The 12,317-nt window shown below is 35.9% G+C and overlaps 1 protein-coding gene across 1 annotated transcript in view; it reads left to right on the top strand.

Moving 5' to 3' along the window:
- The first annotated feature begins 6,592 nt into the window (after positions 1 to 6,592).
- The window catches only part of LOC145629264 (putative bifunctional methylthioribulose-1-phosphate dehydratase/enolase-phosphatase E1 1), a 50,577-nt gene continuing 44,852 nt past the window's right edge, over positions 6,593 to 12,317 (top strand). Inside the window, exons 1-4 of the mRNA XM_081681810.1 lie at positions 6,593 to 6,750; positions 7,286 to 7,559; positions 8,598 to 8,734; positions 9,307 to 9,402. Of these exons, the coding sequence (XP_081537936.1) occupies positions 7,310 to 7,559; positions 8,598 to 8,734; positions 9,307 to 9,402 (483 nt within the window). The 5' untranslated portion in view covers positions 6,593 to 6,750; positions 7,286 to 7,309. The remainder of the gene's footprint in view (positions 6,751 to 7,285; positions 7,560 to 8,597; positions 8,735 to 9,306; positions 9,403 to 12,317) is intronic.

Consider the following 12,317-nt stretch of genomic DNA (forward strand, 5'->3'; position numbering starts at 1 on the left):
GAAGAATAAAATAGTGAAGTATATGGGGGGAAAGAGAAGAAGAAGCTAATTAAAGGGCCGCGCGTACAACAATTGCCACCGATTCAAAACCGGTGGCCTTAAGCATTATTGCCACGGGTTCGGTTTGAACCGGTGGCAATAATAAATACCTTATTCCCGGCCATTTTTTAAACCACCGGTTTTCAAAAACCGGTGGCCTTTAAGCGGTGGCCATTTCAATTTTTCTACTAGTGGTGTCATGTCAGATTCGCTTTTAGTATTATGTAATTGATGGATGGAAAATTATAGTTTGAAATATTGTTTATGAACCACACTTTTATTTATGGCATGATAGAGAGCATGTTTAATTAAACTAAATGTTTAATTTGGTTTGGAATATTAAAAGAGAATTTTATTATGGTTCATATAATTTTTATTGATGCTTTAAGTTTGGGAAAGAAGCTATGTAAGTGTCTATGTACACGAGGAATAAAGTACAAGTTGGTGCCTTAGTGCACTTAAGGTGTTTTTAACACAGAGGGATAAGATTTGTGGCGCTTAATGCATTTAAGGTGTCATTGACACCGAGATAGATTAAAAAAGGGTTCAACATTAAATATTATGTGGTCACTAATTATTCAAGAATTAAATTAAAGTGCTTAATTGTTTGAATAATCATGATGTTTGATGTTGTTATGTTTTGAGAGTCATCACCAAGTTAATAATTTTTAAAGAACGTAAAGTGAAAGAGTGATGTATTCATTTTATATAGTATTTTACCTCCGTCCCTTGGTCATAATTAGTAGTGTTTTTGGCTCTTTAGAGCCACTTTTATTACTAATTGGTGTTTTCTAGTGTTTTCGTAGATTTGGTTGACTTTTGCAGGGATTTATGCTTTTGGAGTATTTTCCCGAGATATTTAGGAGCAATCACGAGCACTGGAGAAGCACGACCAGATTTTATAGCCCAGGGCCGGTTGGAGCCATCGAACCGGTGATTAAAGGCTCGGTAGAGGTGATACCGGGGCGTTTGGACCGAGTATTCAAGACCCAAAGAGGAAACCCAGATTGGCCCGAAGAATTGGAGCCCAATCGAAGTCCAAATATTGGCCCAAATGATCCGCCCGGCCAAAAAGGCTGGCGCCCGGAGGCGCGCCCGGCCGGGCGGGAGGAGCGCCCGGTGACGCGCCCGGCCGGGCGCGAGATAGCTATTAAAGATAAAAAGGCGCGCCCGATCGGGTAGCTCTTCCGGTGCAGGTGGCAGTGGAGGTGCGGGCTTCGGCTCGATGGACGAGGATGATGAGGACTAGCTATGCTGGGCTAGTTTCCGAGCCAATGAGGACATTGTCTGATTCTGGCTTGGGGGAGATTTTGGTTTGGTATTTTTCTTTTTCTCTTTTCTTTTATTTTTGGTGTGTTTTCTTAGGTTAGATTTTTCGCTTTCTAAGTTAGCTTTATTGCTTTATTTATATATAAAAATCCAAAAATACGTTCCAATGAATTATAAATTATGTTTCCCTGTGCCCCTTACTTTACAAAGTTGTTTTGATCCTTGGTAATTGATGATAGGCATTGTGGATTAGTTGATCATGATATGATGTTTGATTGCCTTGAAACCTTTACATGCGTCAATTTTGTCCAACTACTTGTGAATATAGTGCTTGACTAGTTGATTTGGTTAGGAAATGTGTGATAGTTCCATTTTTCCTGGTATGTCAATGAATTTGAGTATTGGTTTGCAACTACTAGTAATGTTTATATGATTCATTATTATGCACATTGTGGAGGACGAAGGCATTTGTTCTTTTAGGTAGCCTCCAGACATTGTAGATACATTTGTTCCCTTCTTGCTACCCATGTTGTTGCCTTGACTTTTTGTTGTTTATTAGCCATATTACAAGCCTATTTTGCCCCATTGGTTACTAGTCCCAAGCTTGGCTTGGGGGAGCTATTAGCGAGTGAGGTGAGGGAGTTTGTAGTGTGCTTATTATTTGCACAATTTGGGTGGGGTTTGAGAAGTTGTTTTGTTGTTGTTCATGTTTATCTTTGATGAGTTTAAGAGTTATATTTTCTTGAAAAAAATAAAGCATGATGTTATGAAAAAATAGAAGTTCAAAGAAATAAAAAAATGTGAAAAAATAAGTGAACTTCGAAAGAAAATAAAAATGTTCAAATGTTCTAGTTGGAGGTTGATCAAAGAAAAATAATTCTGAGCCTCAATGAAAAATATTCAAGTTTGGAAAATAAAGTTTGTTTATTCACTCTATTACTCCATTATTATATCTTATGAGTGAAATTGTAAGAGTAGGGTTTATTTATTATGATTGGAGTATATTTGGTTGATGTTAGAGTTGGTTATGTAGGAGATGTTGATCATTATTTATTCTTGATCATGGGTTTTATTAGGATATGGCTCCTTTAAGCATAGCTTTTCTCTCACGTATTTCCAATTTTATCCTACCCTTTACCCTAGCCTTACATTACAAGCTTTAAAGACCTTCCGACCTTTGTGCATAGAATTGTATGAATGTGAAAGTGTTGCTTATCAATGCAAGTTATGATTTGGCATATTTCGAGTCGACTAGTAGGATTGAGCGTTCATTGTTTTTATACACACGAGAGTGTGAGTTGGGAGGGCATTGTTCACATTAAAGGGGTGGTTGGAGAGCGATCGAGTACATCTTTTACTCGCCACATAAATGAGAGTCGAGTGTGTGAGCACTAGTCTTGAATTCTATATGCTCTTGTGGTTTGCTCTGTTTGACAATTGTTAGGAAAGAAAGGTAATTGGATGGATTTGATTGGTTGACTTTGAAGCATGTTTATTTGATTTACCCTGGATCGCTTGTGCTTGATTTTTACTTATTGGGGTGAAGCATATTTATTGATTCATTGATGAGATCTTTGCTTAGGGACAAGCAAAGGTTTGGCTTGGGGGAGTTTGATGTATTCATTTTATATAGTATTTTACCCCCGTCCCTTGGTCATAATTAGTAGTGTTTTTGGCTCTTTAGAGCCACTTTTATTACTAATTGGTGTTTTCTAGTGTTTTCGTAGATTTGGTTGACTTTTGCAGGGATTTATGCTTTTGGAGTATTTTCCCGAGATATTTAGGAGCAATCACGAGCACTGGAGAAGCACGACCAGATTTTATAGCCCAGGGCCGGTTGGAGCCATCGAACCGGTGATTAAGGGCTCGGTAGAGATGATACCGGGGCGTTTGGACCGAGTATTCAAGACCCAAAGAGGAAACCCAGATTGGCCCGAAGAATTGGAGCCCAATCGAAGTCCAAATATTGGCCCAAATGATCCGCCCGGCCAAAAAGGCTGGCGCCCGGAGGCGCGCCCGGCCGGGCGGGAGGAGCGCCCGGTGACGCGCCCGGCCGGGCGCGAGATAGCTATTAAAGATAAAAAGGCGCGCCCGATCGGGCGGTGCCTCGCCCGATCGGGCGCGTGTTTATTTAGGAGACAATTAGAGTCGTATTAATTTGTTTTAGTTTAGGATTTTTGTACGGAGTATAAATACTCCTTCGGAATACGATTTTAGGACGACTTCTTCTTCTCTTAATCCTTTCTCTTAGACTTTCTCTTTCTACTTAGTTTTCTCTCTCTAACCCTTTGTTATTATTTTCTTTAGTTAATTTCAGATTTATTTTGGTAACGATTTCTCTTCCCTTAATCTTAGTTATTTATTTTATTCCTTTGATCATGATTTATTTTATTGCTTTGTTTAGTTTATATCTAATTATGTGTGAGTAGTTTAATTTCTAGGGTTCATGGGGATCTAATAAATAATATGAAGGGGTAAATTTATTGTTGTTATTTATCAATGCTAGATTAATTTCCTATTGATTGATTTAATGCTCTGTGACTAGATTAGGCCTATCTTTTATGCATGAGTTTGACAATATTGATTCAAGAATCGAGAGATGAGAATTAATGTTTAGGTCTAGTTTCAATAGGCAAGTTAATTTATAAATGGTTAAGTCAAGATTCGAGAGATGAGGTTTAATACCGATAAATTAATTGTGTGATTGTAATAAGTAGCGAGAGCCCTTTACAATCTGATTAATTGATGCATTGATGATTGACTATTATTGATTGTTGGTATTGCATGATGATTTCTTATTGGATTGTTTTAATGTTTTACAATTGCGGCTTGTAAAAGTATAGCAATATTAAATTGATGAATCGAGCAGATGTTAATTTGATATTAAAGGCTATTTTCGATAAGAACTTAGATCTAGTAAATTGCGAGAGCCTGTTAGATCTATGTTGGTTAATAAATTGCGAGAGCCTGTTAATCATGTTATTTATGCAATGTCAATGATTGATTACCCTATTTTACCCCGGAATATTATTTATTGGTGAACCTATGCCCTAGATCCTTTTATATATTATTTTCTCCCTTTTTCTTACTCTTTTTAGTTTAGTTTCATATTCAACTTTTAATATTGGTTACTTAAATAATTTAGATTATAATATTTAATTAGGAGTAAAAAGACTTGTTTTCCCTGTGGAGATCGACCCTACTATCCTATCTACTTTAGTTAGTGAATTAGGTAATTATTTTTGATTAGGGGATACGACTTTACCCTGTCAAAGAGATTACGCACCAAAACTCTTGGAACGTATATACTTTGAGTATGAACATATAGGAGGAGTTATGAGGTTTTATATTTGACCATAACTTCTACTGGAGTACAGGACGTTGTACATTCCTTTTATTATTAGTATGCGCATGAATTCCACCACTTATAAGTGGTTATTGATGCTGGCACGGTTAGCTCCCGTGTCAGTAACCTCAATTTATTGGGGGAGGTTAGTGGGGAAACTCGTTCGATGCATAGTCAACATTAAATAAATTATGTAGTGGTCTAGTGAGAAGTTTTATTGAATGTTGTATGCTTGAAAAATAGGTGCAATAAGGTAAGTTGTGTGTTAATAGGAAATTATATGTTAGTGTGTTAATTACGCTTATGTACTCAGCTTTGTAGATTGTGTGTTTTGTGTGTTTGTTGGCCTTGTCTTTATCTTGGCCCTATGATGACCCATTTTTAATGGAGAGTAGTGGAAACAAGTAGAGAGAAGTTTTTCAAGTGATGAAGCATATTCATGAATGGACATGAGTGAAGAGCAAATCATGCTAGTTTTTATAAGTATATGATGTGGTTATCACTTTAATTATTTATGATATCATTATTATGCATGACTAACGCAAAAGGTTTTGAATTTGATTTGGTTTTAATAAGGGCCTATAATGTTCCAACTTGTAGCTAGGTTGATTTTATTTTACTTCGTTTGATTTTACTTTCGTTGATTGACTTTCCAAGCTGACTTTTGTTTTGAATGGTTTTGAAATAAGTCTTTCGCTGTGTGTCTTTTATAGTTGCCTTAGCCGTTTTCACGGTGGCGGTAATGTCTTATATATTCTTATTTAAAGTTTTAAATAGGGCAAAACAGGTATTTTAAAAGGAAGGAATTTCTAGGGTGTTACACCAACCCCACCGAATTCAGCCCATTCCCCGTTCCCTCCACCGGAATCGACATCCCTCCCCTTTCTCCTACCCTTTTTGGCCATCCCTAACCCTAAACCACCACCCTAAAACTACCATAAGTGAAACCCTAAAACTCGTTTAGGGTGGTTTCGGGCCGGTGGTTTAGGGTTAGGGGTATCAGTGTTTGGGTGGGGGAAGGCGAGGGGGGTCGTTTCCGGTGGGGGTAACGGGGAGGGGGGCTGATTTTGGTGGGGGGTTGGCTTCGTGGGTGGGGGAAAGGGGGTTGGCTTCATGGGTAGGGATAAGGGAGGGGGTGGGGATAAGGGAGGGGGTGGTGTCGCCGGCACCGGCCACCGACAGGGTCGAGGGGAAGAGGTGGCAGTTGAGGGGAGGGGGTGGCTGGGTTTTTTTTTTAAATATAAACTTAACGGATTTCGTTAAGTGGTAGTAATTTCTAACAAACTCTGATTTAAATGGTAGCAAATTATTATTATTATTATTATTATTATTTTAAATGGTAGGAAATGTGAATCGAGGTGTTTTTACTGTAGAAAATGTCAAAATTTCCTAAAAAAAACAAAGGAAAAAAGTTTTGGACAGAAAAAACGACATCAAAAACTGACATGTGTCATTATTGGTGTCTGTTTTAGTATTATGTTACTCCTCCGTGTTTTAATAAGTGTCATTAAATGGGCTTAAAGTATTGGGTCGAAATTCGGTTTGAAATTCGGTTTTCGGTTTTTTTAAACCCCAAACCGAATCCAATCCGTAATCCATATTTTTTAATTTTTCCAATCCGATCCAATCCGAATTCTTAAAAAATCCAAACCGAATTACTAATTCGGTTTGGTTTTTGATTCGGTTCGGTTTTAATCTGAATTACTTTCATCCCTACAATTCGGGGTAAAATCGAGTCGAGTCACTTCGGGTTTTGGGTCACTTCTGGTTGGGTCAAGTTCGGTCATTGAGTCACATTTGGGTCAATCCATTTTGAATTGCGTCGGGTTAGTTTGGATTCGGGTTAACTTTCGGGTCGTAGGGTCGGGTCATTCAGGTTGGGTCAAGATTTTAATGTGTAAGAATAATGCATGAACGGTACCGCTTGACTTTTGTCGTCAATATTCCTTGTACGCTTTTAATTTCTGTTTCCTCCGTGGAACTGTTTTACTTCGACGCTGCACTCCCCTCTCTCTCCATTGATTCGTCACTGGAATTTTCCATTTCATTGAAGCAGCTTCTGAGCTTCCCTCTCCCATTGAAACAGCTTCTGATTGGTAAGATTGCTTTCTTAATCATCTGATATCAATTTCAGAATCTAGGGTTTAAATCCACACTATCATTATCATTGATTAAATTAGCAGTGTATAGTCATTTTAGTGTTCTTCTAAGTTGGATTGTAGAACTGTTTGTCATAAATACTGAAGTTATTATCATAAATTAAACCACCGAATTCGTCGCTAGAATTTTGTTATGTGCTCTTATTATCAAGCAGGAATAAATTTATGTGAATTTGCGAATTTAATTTGATAATCAATTCTAAATTTGGCTGCTAAGTGTTGTTTATCTTTTATATTTTTTTTTATTATTATTTTTTTTAAGGAAAAATTGTTGTAATTTATTTGAAACGGATGAAGTATAAAGTTTTATTCTATAACAATAGTTATATGTTTCAAATGTACTACCTCAATTATATTTTATAGTAGAAAGGAAAAATGTCTAATTGTTGCAAATAATATGTAATGGAGGTAGTACATAGAATCTTCCAACTATAAACACAAATTAATATAAAAAGCTTTTTGATCATTACAGATTTGCTAAGAGAAAAAATTGTTGATGGCATTTGCATCAGCAGCAGCAGTAGGACCATTAGCTGCAGGAAATGGCCTAAAAATGGCGAATTCCACTACAACGCAAGCGTATCTTGAGAGCAAGCCTGTTCAAGAAGCAAAGGCCTTACTCACTGAACTCTGCCGTCAATTCTATCACCTTGGTTGGGTTGGTGGCACCGGTGGCAGCATCACACTCAAAGTTCATGATGATTCCATCCCTAAACCCCAACAAATCATCATTATGTCTCCTTCTGGTATATTCTCTTTCTTGCTTTGTCCGTTAAATTGATCAACCTGTGTAGTTTTGTGATGTGGGTACTCTTTGATTTTGATTTTTTTGTTGTGCAAGTGCTTGATTAATCAAGATTGTCCGGTTTATGGTTTTTTTTTGTTTGTTTGTTTGTTTGGTGGTGTATGTGTTTATTTGATTGGTTTTGGTGGTTTTTTTTTTTTTTTTTTTTTATATTTTTTTTTTTTATAATGTTTTTGATGTGGTTACCCATTACTTTAATGTTTAGTGTTGTGCAAGTGTTTGATTGTTAGATTGTATGGTTTATAGTCAGAAAAATATATTGTTTTCGTAGTCTAGAGTGTTTTATTGATCAAGTAGTGTGTGGCTCGGGCGATGCTCCGAGTGCTAGTTTGTACTTGTTGGTTTCGAGTTTAAGTCGACATTTTTTAGTTTCCAAACTCAATCATTACATAATGGAAACAAATAGTATAATAAAACACCAATTAACTTATCTATTTTAACTATTTTAACTATAATCTTGTTGGATAAAAAAAACACAATTAATAAATGGCTAAAATGGTAAGACTTGTAACTTAAGACTTGTTGGTCTTGAGTTCAAGTCTTGTTATAAGCATTCTTTAGATGCAAACCCAATACATGTTGTGAAGGTGACATGTCATGTTTATAGTGACATGTGACTTATATTGCTGACATGTCGAACTTAAAAAGGTGACGCGTGGAACACATTCTGTTTTAGGAACACTTTTTAATATATAAGTATAGATTTGTGTGGTTTTATGACGTGGGTATTCTTCTCTTTTTTAGGGTGTTTTTAGTTTTTTATTTTTATTTTTATTTTTTACTATGCATTTGATTGTAGTTTAATTGGAAAAGCTTCAAGCTTTGATTTCGCTGGAAATCGATTTTTGTTTCAACTGGTCAGTTGTGCTTGTTTTGCCTACTTATAAGTTATAACATCTTGATTGCCTTTCTATTTTATTATTGTTGAGAAGTCTTATTGAGCTTTTATGTTGCTTCCTATGTTTTTGTTTGTGAGTAGGAGTCCAGAAGGAAAGGATGCTTTCAGAGGATATGTATGTCCTTTCCTCAGACGGGTCCACTGTATCTGCACCAAGTCCAAAACCTTACCCTAACAAGCCACCTAAATGTTCTGATTGTGGTCCTCTTTTCATGAAGGTAATCTCTTCCTTGATTCATTGAGCTGGCAACTGGGTTTTATGGCCATCTGCAATCAAGGAGAGGAGTTGCAAGGCTCAGTTTTTCTAGTTTCTATGGGGTTTCCTGCTTGTCTAGTTTTGTGCAAAAGCCTGTTTGATTGCTTCCTCTATTTTTATTGTGTAGCTGCTTATGTACACTGCGTAAAATACAAAATACAATTGCTCTTTTGGAGCTTGTGATATTTGGGACTAGAGATCTTACATTAGTTATTCCGAAGGATGGCTATCTTTTCTTTTTTTGTTGTTATTCCAACAGCTCGGCTAGATAGTAATCAGGCTGATTCAACCAATTATGTCTGATGTTTTGAATTTTTACTTTTGAGTGGTCTGATATTCTGATCGGTTCAGTTAACACTTTATGGATGCCTAAAAGTTTCTATTGTCTAAGTTTTCAGTGGTACTGTTCTTTGTGTGTTGTTTCTGAAATATGACCGTCTCTTGTACTGTGATATTCTGTGTGAAAATGTTGCTTGGGATTTCCAGGATCATCAACTTAAAGTTTATGATATTAAGTCTCAATCTTTTGTGCAGGCATACCAGATGCGTAGTGCTGGAGCTGTCATACATAGCCATGGGATGGAAAGTTGTCTCGTAACAATGATGAATCCAACATCAAATGAGTTCCGAGTGAGTTATTTACTTATTGATCAATTGAAATTGCTGCCTACACTTTTATGTTTATTTATTGAATCTTTTTCTCTTGCTATCCTTCTCTTCAGTATTGTATGTGCTAAGTAAAGACTTCAACAATGGAAGTTTGATGGGCAATTATATTATTAATTTGTGTAGTTTGATAACTTAGTTCATCCAACTTTGCTAGTATTAATTTTGCCTTTGACTATGACTATGTAAATCAACCACACAAATACTTTTTCATAGAAATCAAAATTTCACAATCACCAAATATGCTATCAACATACCTAAATTATATAAAAATACATTGTTATATACTTCGTATATCATAAGATAAGTATTATGTTAGGTTTTTGATAAGTACAGTATAAGTATGTCCTTCAAACAATGTACATTACTTTATCCTAAATGATTGTTTATAGAATCAAATATAGACAACAATTTAGTAGTTTAATTAAGAAATCGGTATATTTAGCCATAAACAACTATTGATTAGCATGCTTGATTTAAAATAATCCTATAAGGTCGCATACAAGCTTGGATCGAGCCAACTGCAAGCAAATGAGCAAGGCCACATTGACACATCACTACAAGCTGCCCAAAGGTCGTATGTTACTATGATGCTTAGGGTGGCGGCCAAATGGATGAAAAATGAAAGAATACCTGGTCTAGGTTTTCCATTCTTAGTGGAGTTAGTTTATGAAAAAATCAAGGGAACTGGTTTTATCACGGTATTACCACATGAAGTAGATTGTAATAATACCACGTTGATATTCTTCTCATCGCACGATTGGATCTTGTGTGCTAGTCAACCATTAGAGGAACTAAGGAAAGGCACACTACAAAGGAATATTACTAGTTATATTAGGTTCATGATTACTGTGTGTTTAAATCCATATTATGCATAATATATTCACATCAAACTTAACAATGGTATCAAGAGTTATCTTACACATATTAATTTTTGGTAATTTTTAATATATGTTTCGAATTTATAAAATTGTCACTATATTAATTGGCATGATTTTATATGGTTTTAATCTTGAAGGATATTTGTAAGAAACAACCCTTGTATATGGAGCTTTTTGCAAGATATAATCTGTTTTTAACAGGTTTTTATTTTTTTATTTTTTTATTTTTATTTATTTTTTTAAAAGATGAATCCTTACTCTATTTTGTGGCGTTAGATCATGTCTTTTCCAGTGTTGACCCGCGGTTTCCCGCCACTGCCTTTTCTTCTAATTTCACTCATCTTCTTCTATTTGCACTCTTTTTTACCTCCTAAACAAACATTTTTTCATCTTCTTTATTTACTTCTACATCATGAAACCACCAAACTAAATACCTCCTTTTTTATCCTCTTCATTTTTCTAAAAATACAGCCATTTACAATCCCTCTTCAGCATTCTTCTCTTTCCATTCTAACCATCTTTTGCCCTATTTCAACCCTTTTAACCATAAAATATTCAAACAAACCCAAAAATTGTTCTGTAAAGGTTAACATTACAGTTTTAATGTATATATATTTTGCATAATTGATATGTATATTAATATACATGTGTAGTGTGCTTCCCCTAGCTGATTTGATCTGGTTACAAGACGTCTAGAACTTCACACGGAACTCTAATTAGCATACACGATTTAACTGCGTGATGAGATTGACAAAGCAAGAACTTTTCTCTTCCTCCTTATCTTCTGCCATACATATGTTACATTTTTGGGAAATGAATATGAACACAATATTTAGGTTCTAATTCATGTGGTAATTTAGTGTAGGGTGGAATCAATCCCCTTGATTCTTTCCTAAACTAACTTCATTTGAATGAAAGGAAAACCTAGACCAAGTTTCCTCCATTTGGCCGGTCACCCTAAGCATCATACGACCTCTAGGCCAGCTTGTGGACTTGTGATGATGTGCTAATGTGGCCTTGCTCCAATCTTGGCCCTCTTGCGTATAGTTGGTTCGATCCATGCTTTTGTGCAACCCTATATGATTAGTTTACATTAAGTTGCAAGCCCAATTACACTAAGCATGTTGATTGATAGCATTTTTCGGCATATCGATTACTCTGTATCCAATCCGATAATTTATCTTTTAGAATAATGCACATTGTTTAAAGGACGTACTTCCAACATATATATGTTGTGAATTTGGTCTAGTGGAGCAATCGTTTCCTCCGTTTGAGCTTCATATCTCCGCTTTCCCACTATGAGATAGCAAGGTGTTGTTAGCTCATTTTACAATACATACCAATTTATATTATATATTTTCTATGTTTGTGGGTAATGATTATATCTAGATAGCTGTAGCTGCTAATCTTCCTAGATTATTGTAATAAGCTGATTTAAGGAGGGGCACTTTGGGTATTCTAGAATCTTTCACCGGGTTTATGAGAGGAGGCACAAGCACAAGACCACAAGACAAGCACAGTAGCAGCAGCAATTGTAGCAGCAAGAATGCAAAAGCTTTAATGATCCACTAAGAAGTGTGGCATCTGATTTTTGTGTGGGAAAGCCATCTTGGCAGTACCTGACAAAGTCTTTAATTGTTAGGGTACTTTAGTGTTAGGGAGAGCTTGGTATATAAGAGGTAGCAATGCAATAGTAATATTCAGGTTGTTATTGGTGAAAGTAGTAAGTAGTGTAGTAGTGTAGACGTGTAGTAGTAGTGTAGTGAAGTAGTCCTCAAGGAAGTAGCTTTAGCCATCTTTCCATTGTAGCTGTTATTTGCAATTTTCAATCAAAATATCGAAGTTTTCCTCTATTTCTTATCTTACTGTTACCTTCAAACAATCCGAATTACTCAGTCTATAACAATTATATAAACATTTTATATTCCCTTCTGTTTGTACTCTTAGCTGTTAAAAATCATAGGGGAAAGAATGTTGTTGTAGCTCTTTAGTCTTTAT

The sequence above is a fragment of the Chenopodium album genome, chromosome 4, assembly GCF_948465745.1.
Source record: "Chenopodium album chromosome 4, dcCheAlbu1.1, whole genome shotgun sequence".
In the NCBI taxonomy this organism is placed as follows: Eukaryota; Viridiplantae; Streptophyta; class Magnoliopsida; order Caryophyllales; family Amaranthaceae; genus Chenopodium; species Chenopodium album.